Below are 20,406 nucleotides of genomic sequence, written 5' to 3'. Positions count from 1 at the left end.
AGGACAGAGTTCAGTGCTGGAGCTTGTTTTGCCATCATGCCTCCAAAAAGCTGGTGGTGATTCTGCCACATCTGTCTGCTCCACCCACTTCTCTTCTTCTTCCGCTATGGCTTCTTCTGCTGAATTGTCCTCTGAACCAGCAGTGCTCCGTAAGCATTCAAGAGGCTATGCAAGCAGTCAGGCTAAAAGATATCACGCAGTGCTTCAGTTGGTTTGTCTAGGGGACAGGAGCCACCCTGGGCCAGGGATGTTGTCAGCTCTGCAGGGGCAGGCTCAGAGGTGGTTGACACAATGGCAGCTTGAGCCAGTGATGGTTGTATGTGACAATGGCACTAACCTTCTCTCCGCCCTCTGACAGGAACACTTGACACATGTTCAATGATTGGCACATGTCCTGAATTTGGTGGTGCAGCATTTCTTGAACAGGTACCCGGGCTTACAAGATCTTCTGAGGCAGGCCAGAAAAGTCTGTGGCCATTTCTGGTGGTCATACAATGCCAGTGCTCGGCTGGCTGACATTCAACGGGAATTCTACCTGCCCACCAACCGCCTCATTTGTGACATGCCCACCAGGTGGAACTCAACATTGGTAATGCTGTAGCCGCTGCAAATGCAGCATAGGGCCATCAATGAGCACCTGTGTGAGTATGGCACAAGGACAGGCTCGGGGGAGCATGGCTTCTTTTCGCCAAGTCATACTTCTGCTGGCCAGCCTCCCTTTGACCTGTATAGAGTTTACGAGCACTCGGAAATAAGACATCAAGACAAGTATTGTCTTTCAGTCTGTATTCAACTGGATTCAGGTCAGGACAGCTTATATACAGTTCATAAAGAGGATGTGACATTATTTTCGAAGACAAACTAAAAATATACATATTATATTTAAGCACAATGGACATAACATATACACAGTAAGAAACAGATGTATACATAACAGGAAAGCAAACTCAGGAAAGAAACATTTCAGAATAGCAAAATACTGTGCGACCAAAAAATATTCTCACAACTCAGAAACAATGGGAGTAAATTTACATCCTCAACAGCAAAAATGTCTAAGTTACAAAGAGAGAGATTTTTAGGAAAATTAACAAAGTTAAAGCATGACTATATAACATTTAAATAAAACATAAATCCAACATTCCCTCCCATTTGTTACATAAGTGACAACTATAAATCTTGTCTCCAATATGCATAATCTTGTGTTGCCTTACTGTAAATGCATTGGCCTATCTTTACAAGCAAATATATAAGGAGAAGAAGCAATAAACACATTAAAATTAAAATTTGGGCTTGTCTAAACCATGATAGTACAGATCCAAAACAAATCTCCAAAACTTCCCAAGCCCTTAAAAGGATTCCACCCATTATTAACAATTTTCCTGGCTTCTGCCTAAAGTCCTGCTACCTCCTTTCGATGTTTAATCAATTTCTTCATAATAATCAGCCACTTCCATGCTTGTATTATGAATCCATGTACAACACTCATAATCTTCTGTTACTTCACAGAGACCAGTAAGTGCAGCTCCCATAGGTTCAATTGCCAGCTCATGTAACCTTAACTGTTTCCATAAGGCCCTTTGTTCCCGATTAAGTAGGGCAATGTCATCTGTCGTTTTATTTAATACCTCATCCATTATAACTGAATACTTGTTTAATCTTTTCATTAACTCAACTCCCCATCCTGCCCATGATGGGAACCATGCCCATGTCATGTCCCCTTTATTATAGAGTTCTCTCCTATTTACATGGGGATATTTTGGATATTTACTTGCTTGTAATACATGGCAAGGACCCCCTCTCCCAATTATCTCCATACCTGGAGCCAGAGAGGCCAGATAGCACCATCCTCTCTCTTGTATAGGCATCCATGGGTAACATACCTTACCATAACAGATAAACAAACTATTATCTAATGTTAAAGGGCACAAGCCCAGCGCCTTTTTTACTTGGTCAGAATAACTAGATAAAGTAAGTATTGACAAAAGCTTACCAGTTGAATTATGTAGTGGGTGTTTTTCATTCATTATGGACCAAATTTAGGCATTTAGGTCTTTGCTAGAAATATTAAACATAGAAGATATTTCTGGGCTTAAAGATATGTTGAACTACAACTTCTGACACATTTCCTCTCTCCTATTTGACTAATATCCTAGTCTAAAACATCAGCTTGGTGGGTAAATTTGAGTGATTATAGGAAAGGAAATTGATTATTTCCCTGGACTCCTGATATGTCTTGTATACTTACTGCGGGGGTGCCATTCAAAAAAGAAGTGATGTTCACAGGCTCAGCCATTAAAGGAATCCTAATTGTACTAGGGTGTAATTTACTGCAAACCCAACATTTATCGTACCCTGACTTTTGTGCATAGCTATATCAATTGGGATAGAACCCTGGGAACAAAGAACACGGAGGAAAAATGGGAGTGCTTCAAGAGCATACTTAACAAGGGGATTGACCAGTGCATTCCAAGGGGAAATAAATTTAAAAGAGCAAAACTAAACCCCGGGTGGCTAAACTCCAACATAAAAATGCATATTAGTGCTAAAGAAAAGGCCTTCAAAAAATACAAGACTGAGGGGTCATTGGCAGCATTTAAGCATTACAAAGAGTGTAATAAGAAATGTAAAGATGAAATCAGGGCGGCTAAAATAGAACATGAGAGACATATAGCGGAGGAGAGTAAAAAGAACCCCAAGAAATTCTTTAAGTATATAAACAGTAAGAAAGCGAGGCCAGAACACATTGGCCCCATAAAAGATGACAAAGGAAATATGGCCACTGAGGACAGAGAAAAGGCGGAAGTGTTAAATAATTTCTTCTCTTCAGTCTTCACAAAAGAATTGGGGGGCTACACTAACCCAGCTTGTAAGGCCAAACTAAACAACACACCTCAGGAAGTACCGCCATGGCTAACAGAAGATAGACTTAGAACTAAACTAGAGAAACTTAACATAAATAAATCACCGGGACTGGATGGCTTGCACCCGAGGGTTCTTAAAGAGCTCAGCCAGGTGATTGCCAGACCATTATTCTTGATCTTTAAGGATAGTTTACAGACGGGTATGGTGCCAGCCGATTGGAAAAAAGCCAACGTGGTACCAATATTTAAAAAGGGGCCGAATTGTATCACGGGTAACTATAGGCCGGTCAGCCTAACATCTGTAGTCTGCAAGATTTTGGAGGGGTAGATTTTGGAGGGGATATTAAGGGACCACATACAAGACTTTAGTAATGAAAACAGTATTATTAGTAGTAATCAGCATGGATTTATGAAAAATCGTACTTGCCAAACCAATCTACTTACCTTCTACGATGAAGTGAGCTGCCACCTAGATAAAGGAAAGCCTGTGGATGTGGTGTATCTGGACTTTGCAAAGGCCTTTGACACCGTTCCCCACAAACGCTTACTGTACAAACTAAGGAAGGTAGGTATGGACCATAAGGTGAGTACCTGGATAGAGAACTGGCTCCAGGGGAGAGTCCAGAGGGTGATGATTAATGGGGAGTACTCGGATTGGGCGGGTGTGGAAAGTGGGGTCCCCCAGGGTTCTGTCCTGGGACCAATCCTGTTTAATTTATTCATAAATGATCTAGAGGAGGGGATTTATAGTACAATCTCAGTATTTGCGGATGATACTAAACTAAGCATGCCAATATCTTCTATGCAGGATGTGGAAACCTTACAAGCAGACCTGAACAAAATAACGAGGTGGGCAACTACATGGCAGATGAGGTTTAATGTTGAAAAATGTAAAGTAATGCACTTGGGGCCAGAAACCAGAAAGCAAGCTACTCACTAGGGGGGGAACCTCTGGGTGAGTCTAGGATGGAAAAAGACTTGGGGGTACTGGTAGACAACAGGCTTGGCAGTGGCATGCAATGCCAAGCTGCTGCAAGCAAAGCCAACAGAATACTGGGATGTATAAAAAAGGGGATTCACTCCAGAAATAAAGGGATTATTCTCCCGCTCTACAGGACTCTGGTCCGGCCACATCTGGAGTATGCTGTCCAGTTCTGGGCACCGGTCCTCAGGAAGGATATGCTGGAATTGGAAAGAGTCCAGAGAAGGGCAACAAAAATAATTAGGGGAATGGAGGACATCAGCTATGAGGAAAGACTCCAATCACTGAACCTATTCTCTCTGGAGAAGAGACGATTGAGGGGGGATATGATATCAATGTACAAATACTGTACTGGCGACCCTAGCATAAAGAACAAACTATTCAGAGTAAGGGAATACAATAAGACACGTGGCCACTCACTAAAACTAGAGGAAAGGCGGTTTAACCTTAAAATGCGTAAGGGGTTCTTCACTGTAAGAGGGGTAAGGATGTGGAATTCTCTTCCACAAGCAGTCGTATCAGCAGGGAGCATTGATAGTTTCAAAAAACTATTAGATGGGCACCTTAGAGACCACAACATACAGGGGTATACAATGTACGGTTAAAATCAAACACGCACGCACGTCATAGGTTGAACTGGATGGACTGATGTCTTTTTTCAACCTCACTAACTATGTAACTATGTATACTTGAATTGTAACAACAACATCTTAGCAGTAAGAGATGTGGTATCTACTGATGTTAAGTTTCTTGCTGGCCTATACTGAGTCCCGTTGCATTGCACAGTTCTTGTACAGAAGTCCTGTGGATGATAGTAATAGGTGCTAATTAAATTATAAAGTGTAGCACTACCCTTGAAAGGCAGCTTGAATATGTGACCTTAAGAAAATATGCAACAGTGACACATTATTGTTAATAGTTCACAGTATTACCATAAAGTTCAAACATGTAAATAATAATAAAAGTGCAAAGTGCAATAGTGCAAATATGGAATGGGGATGGGATGTGCAACACAAGAAAACATTAAAACACTGAAAACAGCATTCAATAATTCAAGCGGTAGAAGGTGTGTCATTTGATGTTTGAAAAAAAAGTGCACATGTGCAAAATAATTATATATAAAATATGACTGTGATCTTCAATAGCACATATGACAATAGTCCATCAAGAAAATTAGTAGTCCTTAATATGTGCTATCATGTGTCCTTTCACCAGTGTAGACAACTGGCACCAATGGGCTCTCTAGCAGCTCACCTCAGTTATTCTTGAATAAGACATGTACTGGTATTATATCCATAAAGTGGTCATACTAGTGTTTCACCATTAGATGTCCTTGACACATCTGTTCCCGAAGTATATTTGGTCAGCCCTATCCCTGGGTGGTGATCACAGGAGTACTAGGGATCACTTGTTCTCATGTATTCATATGGAGAGATGAAAGGAAGCTCTCATAGTGTAGTAAGATTTACCATTTATTAAAACAAACAGCATTTAAAACTTACAGTCAAGTATAAAAAAGTTAGACGGTGGCTCAGAATAAACCACCCATGATGGTGTAGCCCCATCGTGGACAGAAAACACCAGAAGTGACGCTACAACCATCATGGGCGGTTTAGTCGTGATGGTTGTAGATTGTGATTCGTTTTGCTTGTGGAGTGTCTCCTGGTTTAAAAGGATGTGTTGGTTACTGTGAAGGAATAGGAAAAGAAGGAGACACATCACCATAGATGCCATTCAAAAGCCGCATAAGATTCACAACATATTCTTCCTGAATCAGCTCCAAATGGCCTGGTATTAATACCAGTGGGCCTCTTGTCCAAGGTGTGGGAAAGGGTCTTCCCATCTAAATTTCAAAAGGAGACATTTTGGTAGTTTTGTTAGGAGTCATCCTTATTTCTGCCAGTTCTGCTGGCAAGTATGCCTCTCACCTAACATAGGTACCTGCTGTAGTTTTTCGCAATTTTTCTTTAATTGTATGTGTAGCACAATTCCCAGCCATTTTGCTGGATATGGGTCCCCCTGGGTTACTGCTAGCAACAACAGCCCATTTAAGCATGTTTCTCCAAGTGTGAGCACTGAGACAATGACCAGTCCAGTATCTTTGGGTTTTTTTGTATTTATTTGGTAACTTGGATGGGAGAAGGGATGAGTGGGATACGCCTGGAACTCAACTAGGCTCGTTTGGCAGAGACACTTGAATACTGCTGTTTGGCGCTGACTTGACGCTGGCTAAATGCCTATCAACGCAGACTTGATGGTTAATGCTGGCCAGATGCCTGTTAATGCTGAATTGACTTGGGACTGCTTTTCTGACTAAAAGAGTCCTCTTTAAGCTCCCCTAAGCACTCCTGCTAAGGTAGCTACTTGAATACACTGCTGCACTGCTGAACACTTCAGGGCCCGCACCGGCGCCCTCTTTCTCTCTCTAAATTTCAGGGCTTGAATACTGGCACCCCCTTTCTAAGCCACCACTACAGGCTAGCTGGCTCCCGGATCCCTATGACTTTCTGGAGTGGTCCCCACTTTCCAGCAGACCCCTAGGCAGTTTCGAGTACTCACTACACTGTTTTTCCAGGAAACTTCTGCCCAGCAGCTCCACTCGGTCCACAGCACTCTGGATCCTTCCTGTAGCCCAGCTCAGCCTCCAGGCCTCTAAGCCAACTGCCCAGGACACCCTCACTTGCACTGACAGGAGGAGAGACAGCCATCAGCCTCCTCCTGGGACTGTTCTTCCCAAAGACCCGCTGTCACGTGCTCCCCTCAGGCTTATAACCAGTCCCAGGGTGCATTGTGGCAAACTCCGCCCACTGAGACAGATATAAGCCCTGGTGTGCTATTGGCCAGGTTTCCTCCACTATCCAACAAGAGTCCTCATTGGATACAGTGGGGAGACTCCCCAGACTCAACAGACCCCACCTGGGAACACATGACAGCCTAACTGACTGATCAGGCCCCCCTGATAAGCAGACATGGCCACATTTATGCTTTTCCTAGCACCTACCTAGGAGGGTGCCACATCCACCCCCCACCAAAAATGAGCCATGTCCCCATTGTCTCTGAGGCAGCCACCTCCTACAAAAAATCTGCCAAAAATCAGGAGTACCCCACAAACTTGGAAAAGGGGGAAAAGGGGGAAAAGGGAAAAAAGAATGTACAAATAAATTAAGTGCAAAAATATACTGACATCTTTGTATGATACACATATACACAATATATTAGGTGCATGAAAGGATGCACCCCCCACCAAACAAACTCTGTTTGGTAAGGATAAAACATATTTACACACCCTGACTATCTATCTCTACTGTGAGCGCACCTGTAGAGAAAAATGTTAAAGTTAGTCACATGTCACAATATAATCATCACATGACTATCTACCTGAATAGTTGAGTGAGAAGACCCTCCCCGCAGGGGCGACCTTCTCACTCCAGTCCCTGACTCCTCTGCTGCTCAGTGCTTGACATATCCGGTCCAATCTTCCCCTGCTCCTGGGGGAATCTGTACCCTACCACTGACTACCTGTTTGCAGAGTCCTTTGGAGAAGACAACAACAGCATCTTCCTGCTGTCACTCACGATCATCTCTCCTTGCATGGAAACAGGGCAGACCACTGGAGCCTGAGTGGCCTGGAGTCCTTCTGAGTCAGGGAAATACAAGGGGTCTTCCAAAACACCCTCCCACTTGACTTCCTGGATGCACTGCCCATCACTGCCACCCGTGTTTTTTTTTTTCATTTGCTCAAGAGTTCCGAAAGTCTTTCCAGACAACATTTGTAATCCAAAAGATCCTGGCCCGGTGGCCCAATGGATCTGTTAGGTTGGAGTTCCCTTTTCAGACCCTGACCTGGTGGCCCAAGAGATCTGTGAAATAGAAATAACAACTCAACTGCAACATCAACTTTGAACTTCAGCATTATATTTTCCTTAATGATGGCCAGCTAGCCTTGCTTTTATAGTCTTGTATGCAGAAATTATCTTTTTAAATGTAATACTCTGGGTGGGGGACTATGACAAGGACTCCCTGACTGTCCCGCACTCGGATGGACCAAGCCTGGACCGACCCATCTGGACGACGAACTTCCACCCGGTCAATATAGATAGACCATCCATATAGCCACTGTGTCTTTACTGCATCAAATTTTTCCATGAGGTCAGTCTTGGGTGAGTCCCGAAAGGGCTTGGGGATGAAGAGAAAATCCCAAATGGCTTCATCACACCAGAAATCTCTCTTTGCTTCAATGTTCAACATGACCTCCCTGGGAGCGAATGGATAATCATAGCTATACTCTATAGCTACCTTACAATACATCCATCGCTGCATTCTGGAAAGCCTGTGGAGGGTTTTCCTATTACCTCTCCCAGGTAGTGAAAAGGGGGTCTACTCTCTCCTGATCATGGAGCTATAGGCCTCATTCTGATCCTGAGCCTGGGCATAGTTCGTGGGCGGGGTTAAATCTGGGACCCTTTTTGAGTAGGCCTCACAGAACCCCAAGTTTTGGGCCAGCTCCCCTCTTTCAAATGACTCTTTAGTCTCCTTATCAGGTGCAATAACAGCATCGGGACCGGGTGAACTGCTCCCTGCTTAAGAACCCCAGTCCCATTCGGTTTTGTCTTTTGACTGCCAATCATCCATTCCCTTCTCAATAGATCCGTATTTGTATTGGAAGCTGTGAGACCCCACATTAATGACCCCCACCTCTTGCTCACTACTAAGACTGGCTATTGAGGCCTTGATGGCCACGGGCAAAATTTTTGCTGAGAAGAAGGAACAGGAGAGAACCTTGTCTCTGCTGCGGTGGATTTCGGTGCATCCTTTGGCCACCTCCCGGCCTGCTGAACTGGCATGCACCCTCTTCCCAGTGACAGAGTCCCCGTATTGACAAAGCTGGACCACTGTCAGACTGCATGGTCTTCATCTCCATCAGCACTCTGATCACGCCCCTCCCGCCTCCGTGAAGGAACCTGGACTCTGTGCCTGTCACTTCCCGATTGAGCCCCAACTCCCACACATATGCCTGGGCCAGCCTTCACTCTTCTCCACCCGCAGCAGCAGATAGTCACAATGCCTGCACTGACTCCACGCTTGCACTTTCATTGTGATTCTCGCACACTGAGGTCATACCGTGCCAAGGTACTCCAGGCCTTCTCCTGTGCACAGCACCAGTCCTCCCTCGGGCACCATCCGTATGCCTGTGTCCCATATAAAGGTTTGGCTCGATTTCCTGGTCTGATCCTGGATCTGCCCAGCAGGTTCTCCGCCAGTGGGTGAAGCGATCATGGTTGCGTACTTCTGCTCTCCAAACAACTCCATGGTGCTTCTCCTCACATGTGTCTCCCTCTAAGCCACACCCGAAGGAGGGGTATTATATGGACTCCCCTATTCACTCCTGACTGGCTGGGCGTGACCGATTTCTCCACTCTTACTCCTTGTTTGGTGATAGCTCCTCCTGCCGGGCAGTTTGTTCTGGATCGTGCTTTCCCGCGCGGTGCAGTAACTCTTCCAATGCCATTCTCTCTCTCTCTAGCCCGCAAGGAAGCTGCTGCAAAGCGGATCATGTCCCTCACCAGACATGCATCCACTCTTCTTACTTGTAGCAGGGTCCCAGCTGCACCTCCCTCTCCCGCAGCCAGCTGTCCCTCTCTGCCAGGCAAGAGAATTGTCCCGCTGTCACATGCCGGTCAACAGTCCTCTCCCCGACATATGTACAAGTAAGGCTCACCATACTGTCTCCAAAGATAGTCCCACTGCCCCTCCCGGCATGGCCGACTGCAATCTTCACAGTATCCCTGCAATTGCTGTATAGAACAAATGTCCCGCTGTCGTATGCACGGTCAACATCAGTCCATTTAGCCTGCACACACACTTGGCCCCTGGCACCCTGCTCCATGTGCCCCTGGCTGCCATTTTCTTCGTCCACACCTGGACCTTTTTATGTTAAGCAGCTGCAGCCTTTATTCACTAACATAGATCTCTTCCCTGCTCTCCAATACTTGATAGCAGAGTACATCTCATAACTAAAAAATGGAAGGTTCCCACGATTTTACAATACTGACTGGAAAATTTCCGTTGCCAAGGGCAACCTTCCATTTGCACATCAATATTCATCCCACTCTCCCTACCTCCTGCAGAGCTGACCTCACACTTGGCTTGAGTTTTGGAATAAAGTCCCGGACACAAAAATTGAGATTTTGAACTTTTCTTTTGGCCGTTGCCATGGGCAACTGACCCAGTAACCCAGGGTGAAATCCCAGACGAGCCCCAAAATGTAACACAATTCCCAGCTGTTTTGCTGGATATGGGTCCCCCTGGTTTACCGCTAGCAACAACAGTACATTTAAGCATGTTCTCAGTGTGAGCGCTATGACAATGACCAGTCCAGTATTTTTGTTTTTTTTTCATATTTATTTGGTAACTTGGATGGGAGAAGGGATGAGAGGGATACTCCTGGAACTAAGCTAGGCTTGTTTGGTGGAGACACTTGAATACTGCTGTTTGGCACTGACTTGACGCTGGTTGAATGCCTATCAACGCTGACTTGACGCTGGTTAATGCTGGTCGGATGCCTGTTAACGCTGAATTGACTTGGGACTGCTTTTCTGACTAAAAGAGTCCTCTTTAAGCTCCCCTAAGCACTCCTGCTTAGGTAGCTACTTGAATAAACTGCTGCACTGCAGAACACTTCAGGGCCCGCACCGGTGCCCTCTTTCTCTCTCTAATCTTCAGGGCTTAGAAACTGGCACCCCCTTTCTAAGCCACCACTACAGGCTAGCTGACTCCCAGATCCCTTTGACCTTCTGGAGTGGTCCCCTCTCTCAGGCAGACTCCTGGGCAGTTTCGAGTACTCACAACACTATTTTTCCAAGAAACTTCTGCCCAGCAGCTCCACTCGGTCCAAAGCACTCTGGATCCTTCCTGTAGCCCAGCTCAGCCTCCGGTCCTCAAGACCCCCCTCACTTGCACTGACAGGAGGAGAGACAGTTGTCAGCCCCCCCCTGGGACTCTGCTTCCCGCCAAAGACCCACTGTCACGTGCTCCCCTCAGGCTTATACCCAGTCCCAGGGTGCGTTGAGGCAAACTCTGCCCACTGAGACAGATATAAGCCCTTGTGTGCTATTGGCCAGGTTTCCTCCACTGTCCAACAAGAGCCCTCATTGGATACAGTGGGGAGACTCAACAAACCACACCTGGGAACACATGACAGCCTAACTGACTGATCAGGGCCCCCTGATAAGCAGACAGGGCCACATTTATGCTTTTCCTAGCACCTACCTAGGAGGGTGCTACATATGGTTCATTCTTTCCATCACCCCCGAACTCTGAGGATGGTATGGAATATGATACTTCCAATTAATCACTATTAATTTAGCAATGTGTATCAACATTTTAGAAGTGAATGAGAAGTGAATGCAGGACCTTTGTCTGAATCAATGGTTAATGGACAACCCCACCTTGGGATTTCTTTACACAAAATTTTGGCTACTGTAAGTGTGTCCTCTTTATGAGTTTCAACAGCTTCTGGCCACTTAATAAATGAATCTACTATAACTAGCAGATACTTCGTTCTATTGCTACTATCTTTAGGCATGTGTGTGAAATCAATCTGCAATTCTTGAAATGGACCTTGGGGTGGCAGCAAAGGATCATGTTTCCCATGTTGAGCACCCTGTGTATTCTTCCCAATGTTATGCATCTACTCAACTGGTCCTGGACTCTGTATTCGATATTTGTAATTTAAAACCTTTTCTTCAATTCTTGTATTGTTAACTGTTGTCCTCTGTGTCCTATATCATGAAACTGCGCTATATTGATAGGGGCACTATGTTGAGGTATGCCTATGATCCCCTCTTTTGTCATAAGACCATTTTGGTCTAAGGACAAACCTTTCTTTTTCCAGTATTCTACATCTTCCTGGGTGGCTGTATACTGTTTTTCTTTCAACAACTGGTGTTCTGGAATTGTGGGTGGATCTAGAAGGACAAAATTAGGATTTCTTGGGGCAGGGGAACCTGCATGGGCAACAAAAGCAACTTGGCGATTTTGTCTGCCAAAATCATACCTAGGGCAACAGGGTCATTAGAATTAGTATGGGCCTTACATTTTATCACTGCAACAGTACAAGGTTTGTGTATGGCCTCTAACAAATCATTTATCAATGAAGCGTGTGATTTTCCCTTACCATCAGCTGCTACAAACCCTCTTCTTTGCCAGATTTTGGCAAAATCAAGTAACACACCGAAAGCATATTTTTAATCCATGTAAATGTTTATATCTTTTGCCTCAAATAACTGACATGCACGGGTTAAAGCAATAAACTCTGCGGCTTGTGCTGAACAATGGCGTATAGCTTTGTCTTCCCACACAAAATCTGGGAGTTGTACTACAGTATACCCAGTTAGGTATGTGTTGTCAATTGGTTTAATACACGAGCCATCTACAAAAATGTCTATACTACCTGGTTGGGGATCTTGCATCATGTCTGCTCTGGGTGTGATATCCTCATGAATAACCTATATACAGTCATGTTCTTCTGGTAGGGAATCTTTTTCACCCTTAACACCTAGCATTCTATTAAGAATAGCTAGGGGGCCTGAAGTTGGGGAAGCATATTTAATAGATAATAGATTTAATAATAGACAAGTTACTGGTCAACGTCAAAATAACTTCATAACCAGATGCTTGTTGGGCCGTCATGTGTTGAGTAGTCAAACTTTTTAATACGTGTAGTACATGATGAGTGGTATGTAAAATAGTTTCATGTCCCAGTGTTACTGACATAGACGTTTCCACCCCCATCATGCAAACAGCAAGTGCACATAAACACACCAGCATGCCTTGTACTGGTAGAGGAACTACTCTGGAAAAATAGGCTACAGGTTTCATAGCACCCCCCCCATGTTCCTGGGTGAACACCACTGCCATGGTTGTACAAATATCTTGAGCATACACAAGGTAGGAGAGGAAACTAAAGAGGACTTCAAGGTTTTAAAGGCATCTGTCAGCTCTTGGGTCCACTCAATTCCGTTGGGTGCCTTGACCTTAGTTGCTGCTCTGAGTAGGTGATCATAGTAAGAACAGTCAGGTATCCATTGCCTGCAGTAGTTTACCATACCAAGAAAGGATAGCATGTCTTTCTTAGTAGCTGGGCGGGGCTGACCCAGAATTGCTTGGATTCTAGACTGACTCATTTTGCTTGTTCCTTTTCTTAACGTGAAACCCAGATACTGAATAGATTCCTGGCCATATTGCATTTTGTGTTTTGCCACCTTGTGTCTTTCATTACCCAGGTATTCTTACAGAGATCTACTATCCTGCCTACATGCCTCTCTGCTTGGGCTGCACAAAATAATATCATCCACATACTGGAGCAACACAGAAAAAAAATCAGCAAATATAGAAAAAACAATATAGCGTATATAATTGCGACAAATCATATTGTAATTGAATGTTATTAAAAAATTACCTTTCCTTTTCAATCTGCAGCTGTTGTAATGTTCTGAAAATACAATGTATTATGTCTACCTGGAGCTGTTCTGTACACAGAATGGGTACTAACCACACCCCAGAAACATAATTTCCTGCTTGTGTGATTGGCTCACCAATTTTCCCAGAAGTCTGCCTAAGATACAAGTCAGATTTCTGGCATCCCCTGCAACAAAAATGTCATTTTTGGTGAGATACTCCCAATAGGGACACGTCTAAAGGGACGCAGGCTCAGCAGCTTTCCTCATTAGAGCCCTGCAGCTACCACAGCTGATAGATAATTATGAAACCACTCCCATTTGACCCACTCACCACAGAGGCACAGAGGAACAAACAATGATTTCTTTAGAATACCAAAAGGTAGTAATCTGCAACAAAGTTTGATAAAATCCCTGCAATGTACAGAGATCACCCAGAGGGGAATGTTTTTTTCTCATCAAAAGTGGAGTTAATCTTTAAAACATACAAAGAATGCAGTCCTAATACAAACACATTATATGCGGAAACCACATGATTCTGTCACTTGCTGGATCTGAAATGACAGAGAAAACACCCAACGTATTTCAAAATTGTTTGTTGTACAATCTTCTTCAGGGGTATATATGTGATTTTCTATAACAGAAAAGAAATATCATTAAGTACTCAACACATAAAAAAAGAAACAATATAAACATTACAAAATGTTACCCAGAAATACTGACTGCAGGGAATGTATATAATGTTATAACAGACTGCTTGTTCTAAAAACAAATTGTAATTGTTGCCAGCTAATAGCTATCCATCAATGTGAGGGGAAGCGATGTTTGAACATCCACTCCTAGACCACTGAGGGCAATAGAGGAACAAACTTGGCCGGAATCCTCTTCTAGGTATAAATATGAAAAAGAGGGGGGTAAAACAAGCACAAGTGTGTAAAGTCCCCATATTGTCAAAAAAAGGGGGGGGGGGTTAACTGAAGGGTATATATGTGGGTTTCATAAGGGCCACAGAAGAGACTCACTTAATAACGCACATCAGCATTATCAATCTCATCAGGGACTCACTGAGTGGGAGATTCCTAAATCAAAAGAGAGAAGAGAATCTGTTGTATTTAAGCAGAGGTATAAAATATCTTTATTCTACAGGCCATAGGAAGGGCAGTAATTAGATATATCTACCTCTATGTATATAGGGGCATATGCAAAAGCAGTTCCATTAAATATTTTCACTCAATCGATGGAATTTGCATCCACTGCATATGCTTGCAGATTAAAGGTTCAATAAATCTCTGCTTGCATATATGTATATTGTCAATGAATACTACGTGGTAACTGCTTGCAAAGAAGATCAGCGCATTAAAACATTATCCCAAAAGAGGAGACAAAGGAAAACTATCTATGTAGAAAAGCATGTGCGAGGGGAGACAGGCTTGCTGTCCAAACACAATTGAAAACATACCTCATGCACTCTCAGTGAGGAATGGCAGGATTATCAGCAGATGAGTGAGCTTAGAGAAAGGGATTACCTTTTATTGTACTCAAGGGGGTAGCTTGATCCAATCAGAAAGCTCTCACCCCTTGATGAATGGCTAATAGGTGTCCCATGATGTCCCCCTGGCTCAACGGCGCCCAGCATCATCCTGATCAGCTGGCTGGGGGAGATGACATCACTTCCCTGGAGGGACCGATGCCATCAACAGAAACTGAGCGGCACCCCTCTCACCAGAGGTGGAGAGGCACTGTTTCTGGAATGCATAGTGTTCCATGGTGCTCCACCTATGTGATGTGAGGTGGTGCCAGGCGACGGAGAGCCACCGGCGGCGAGGGAAAAAAATGAAACCAGAGGAACTGGTCCAGTCAGCCAGAAAGGAGGGGGGGACAGCCACCCCGGGAACCAGGGATGGTGCCCCCCTCCCTGCGCAGGGTGGAGAAGGAGCATCCGACTGCGTCACCCCTCTGGTGGACAACAACGAGAAGGCAAATACAATTCCAAACAAGGATGTACAGAATCACAACCAACACTATCTTTAAATAATTATGTATGGCCAATACCATGCAATAATAATAAATACCAGTATATATGTGTATGAATTTGGATGAATTTGGATGAAAGAAAAAAAAAAAACACACACACAGTAAAGGGTTTAGCAAACCAAGTACAACTCATATCCCCCTGATACAAAACCCTCTAAAAAGGGTTTGAAAGAAATGGAATCATTTAAACCAGGGGGGTGAGATGGCATCAAGTCTGAATATCTATTTCTGCTCGCGTTGCAGGAGAGTTTTGTTCCAATCTCCACCACGCAGACCAGGGTGGATACGATCCAAAATAAAAAAGGACATTTTGGGGAAATGACCACCATGCACGAGAGCGACATGTCTCCCCAATGGAAGTTCTGGGTCGCATGATTTCATGCTGACCAAGTGGTGGTATGCCGTACGCCAAAATTCAACTTTGGTCTTTCCAACATAAAAACATGAGCAATCACACAAAAGGAGGTAAACTACTCCCCTTGCCTGACAATAAGCAAAATGTTTTGGCATGAATTACATGCCATCTGGTAAGGGGGTAACCTGAGTTGTATGCATGTATCTACAATACTGACAGCCGTCACAGGCAAAGGTGTCCAACATGTGGCATGGGTCTTATTTCCTACCTTAAATTCACTTGACCTTCACCTTTAAAAGAGCCAATTCCATCAGAGACAGACTAACATCAAGTGAAGACCCAATTAATTGTTTTTGATGTGTCTCCCTTATTAGGCAGGTTATTGATATCCTCTTGCTATAACGATGCCCTCTGCGGTTACAGATATCCTCTTGCTATATCGATGCTGAACTTGTAGCGGGCATTCTTTGTGCCAAAATTAGGGGAGGGTGTCCCTCCAGTTTGCCTATAAAATATTTGTACGTATCTGTATGGAGGGCTTAACCTACCAACATGTATCAAACATATTCACATTTGTATATCTAATGTAAGACCATTTGCTATTTAAATGCTTTGTATATATACTAATATATTGCTCTTTTGCAGTGAACTGCCATACAGTATTCTTTAAAGTCTCCTGAAGAAGCCATGGTTTGGCGAAACATGTAGAGATTAATACTTTGTAGCAGTACTGTATGATAACTTTTTGGTGTTTTTAAGAAAAAGTGGCATTTAAATGTTTATAGTAAAAATTTAAAATTTTATACTAATTCCTTTGTTTAAAATCCCATTTCTTATTCCTTTATCTATAAATATATCACATTTTTACTATTTTTTTTTTTTCTATCAAATACAAAAACTTCAACACAAATTATTGAAAGAAAAGCCCTGAGAATGTGTCAAAATATTCATATGTTCAAGTCACTGCACAATGCAATGTACACCATAACCAACAGCAATTATTTTTGTGGGATTTGCTCTGTTCTTGACCAAGTAAGAAAGTACTTATTCTATGCCATGTATTTTTGATTGCTGGTGAAAATATGATCTTTATGTGTATTTTTGTTTTGCAGGAATTAATTTTAAAGGCCATCCAAAATGAACCAATCATCCATTCAGTTCCTTTTGGTAGGATTCTCCCACTACCCGAATCTCCAACCTCTTTTCTTTATCATATTCTTACTGATCTACACAATGGCCTTCGCTGGAAATACCCTAATAGCCGTCGTTATAAATATGGATTCTCGTCTTCACACTCCAATGTATTTCTTTCTTATTAATCTTTCCATATTAGACATATGTTGCACATCAGCTTCTATCCCTAAGATGCTCCAGATACTTGTACAAGATAATAAGTCCCTCTCATATTCTGCCTGTATCTTTCAATTATATGTTTTTTCTGCTGCTCTAAGTACTGAACTAATTATTCTAACAGTTATGGCGTATGACAGATATGTGGCAATCTGTTATCCTTTGCTGTACAAAACAATAATGAACATGATAGCATGTATATATCTGTCAGGAGCTGCTTGGATCCTTGGCACAGTAAATTCAATGATACATACGTTCCTCATACTGAAACTAAGCTTTAAGAAACAAAATATCTTGGACCATTTTTTCTGTGAACTTCCTCAAGTGCTAAAGCTGGCAATTTCTGACACATACGCTAATGATGTTGCCACTGTAGTAGCTGATGTCCTGCTGGGAATGGTGTGTTTCTTACTGACGGTTATTTCTTATACATACATAATTTCCACCATTATGAAAATCCGTTCCACTGAAAAAAAAAAGAAGGCCTTCTCAACCTGCGCCTCCCACCTTACTGTAGTTACTATATTTTATGGTGGAGTCATCTACACCTATGTAAGGCCTGCCTTTAGAAAACGCTTAGAAGCTGACAAAGTTATATCAGCTCTGTATGCCATTGCATCCCCAGTATTGAATCCCATCATATATAGCCTCAGAAATAAGGAGGTGATCAAAGCCATTAATAAGACATTTAGCAAAGCAACAGTTTTTCTAAAATGAGTCACTGTCCATCAATGTTTCAAATTATATCAGGAATTGTTGTGGTTTTAGGAATTCTTCCAACAATTTTCTAAATGCATAAGTTTAGTAAAAAAAAAAAAAAAAAAAAAAATCAACACAAGGGACATGACATACTATTAATTAATGTGTCTCTTGTGCTACTAATACAGGCACAGAGTGCCCAGCTATGCCTCCCGTTTTAGCCCAGCCCCTCCATTCATAGAACCTGTAACTACAGCTGATCTATGAATGGAGGACAGGTGGATAATTGAAAGGTCCACCCTCACTAATCATAGATCACATTTTATTCATTAACCGGTTGCCGACCGCCGCACGACTATATACTGCGGCGGTCAGCCCTGGCCAGGCAGAGTGACGTACCGGTACGTCACTTGCCTGTTAAAAGAGGTTTGGGGTGCACCCGCGCTATGGATAGCAACACAAGCACTGAATCAACAGTTTTAAATGCAGAGTGTGGGGATCAGATGGTTATGCTGCCTCCAACTTACCACAAGGGTAAAGAAATGTGGGGGTTTATGGGAGGTGTTGGTATGGGGCGCTACCACCTTGCACAGCGAATTACTTCGTTGTATATGATCCAAAAAAATTATCCAAAAAAATGTCACTTGCCTGTTACTTCCTTGTGAGCCAATAGCGGGCGAGCGCGTGCCCGCGGAGGCGCGCGCCCACCGCGGCTAGTTCACAGGGAAGTTAGTGCGTGTGACCGGCGGACCCGATGTCCGCTGGTCACTCACCGATCGTCGGTACTGAGGGAGAAAGTCAGGCGGCTGATGTAAACAAGCCGCCTGTCATTCTCCCCTGTGTAGAAACAGTGATCAGACGGTTCTACTATGTAGGACAGTTCATCACTGTTCCTACACTAGTAACCACAGCCAATCACAGTAGAAAGCACGCCCCTAGGGACACACACAGCCCCTCCCTCTCAAATAAAGTTAACCCCTTCACTGCCAGTGTAATTTTACAGTAACAGTGCATATATATAGCACTGATTACTGTAGAAATGTCACTGGTAAAGCCCAAAAGTGTCAAAAATGTCAGTCAAGGGTCCGATCTGTCCGCCCCAATGTTGCAGTACCGCAAAAAAATCAAGTGATATAAAAGTTCATACAGTATCTCACAAAAGAGAGTACACCCCTCACATTTTTGTAAATATTTTATTATATCTTTTCACGTGACAACACTGAAGAAATGAAACTTTGCTACGATGTAAAGTAGTGAGTGTACTGCTTGTATAACAGGGTAAATTTGCTGTCCACAAACTGCTGGCGACAAAAGTGAGTACACCCCTAAGTGAAAATGTCCAAATTTGGCCCAAAGTGTCAATATTTTGTGTGGCCACCATTATTTTCCAGCACTGCCTTAACCCTCTTGGGCATGGAGTTCATCAGAGCTTCACAGGTTGCCACTGGAGCCCTTTTCCACTTCTCCATGACAACATCACGGAGCTGGTGGATGTTCGAGACCTTGCGCTCCTCCACCTTCCATTTGAGGATGCCCCATAGATGCTCAGTAGGGTTTAGGTCTGGAGACATGCTTGGCCAGTCTATCACTCATTTTACCTTCAGCTTCTATAGCAAGGCAGTGGTCGATGTCTTGAAAGTGTTTTTGGGGTCGTTATCATGATGGAATACTGCCCTGCGGCCCAGTCTCTGAAGGGAGAGGATCATGCTGTGCTTTAGTATGTCACAGTACATGTTGGCATTCATGGTTCCCTCAATGAACTGTAGATCCCCAGTGCATACAGCCCCAGACCATGACACTCCCACCACCATGCTTGACTGTAGGCAAGACACACTTGTCTTTGTACTCCTCACATGGTTACCGCCAAACACGCTTGACACCATCTGAACCAAATAAGTTTATCTTGGTCTCATCAGACCACAGGACATGGTTCCAGCAATCCATGTCCTTAGTCTGCTTGTCTCCAGCAAACTTTTTGCGGGCTTTCATGTACATCTTTAGAAGAGGCTTTCTTCTGTGATGACAGTTATGCAGACAAATTTGATGCAGTGTGCAGCGTATGGTTTGAGCACTGACAGGCTGACCTCCCACCCCTTCAACCTCTGCAGCAATGCTGGCAGCATTCATGCATCTATTTCCCAAGGACATCCTCTGGATATGACGCTGACCACGTGCACTCAACTACTTTGGTCGACCATGGCGAGGCCTGTTCTGAGTGGAACCTGTCCTGTTAAACTTCTGTATGGTCTTGGCCACCTTGTTGCAGCTCAGTTTCAGGGTCTTGGCTATCTTCCTATAGCCTAGGCCATCTTCATGTAGAGCAACATTTCTTTATTCAGATCCTCAGAGAGTTCTTTGCCATGAGGTGCCATGTTGAATTTCCAGTGACCAGTATGAGAGAGTTACATAGTTACATAGTAGGTGAGGTTGAATAAAGACAATAGTCTATCCAGTTTAACCTGTGTAGGTGTGTGTGGCTGTAATCATCTCACATAGCCCTGAATGTTCTGATCCTTGAGATGTACGTCTAAGAGTCTTTTGAAAGCCACCGTACTTCCCGCAGAAACCACCTCTTGTGGTAGAGAATTCCACAATCTTGTAGCCCTAACAGTAAAGAACCCCCCCACGTTGCCTGAGGTTAAAACGCTTCTCCTCTAATCGCATTGT

General features: G+C 43.6%; 1 protein-coding gene across 1 annotated transcript; it reads left to right on the top strand.

Moving 5' to 3' along the window:
• Positions 1 to 8,575: 8,575 nt before the first annotated feature.
• LOC309547302 (olfactory receptor 13G1-like) lies at positions 8,576 to 17,757 on the top strand (the record flags this gene model as incomplete). The annotated part of the gene is made up of 2 exons (XM_082247135.1): positions 8,576 to 8,715; positions 16,818 to 17,757. The coding sequence occupies 2 exons, from the start codon at positions 8,576 to 8,578 to the stop codon at positions 17,755 to 17,757; spliced, it is 1,080 nt and encodes a 359-aa protein (XP_082103261.1).
• Between the last annotated feature and the right edge of the window lie 2,649 nt (positions 17,758 to 20,406).

This window comes from Pelophylax lessonae (genome assembly GCF_965119305.1).
Source record: "Pelophylax lessonae genome assembly, chromosome: 1".
Taxonomy (NCBI): domain Eukaryota; kingdom Metazoa; phylum Chordata; class Amphibia; order Anura; family Ranidae; genus Pelophylax; species Pelophylax lessonae.
Note: the sequence above shows the minus strand (reverse complement) of the source record. Positions and strands in the feature narration are given on the sequence as shown.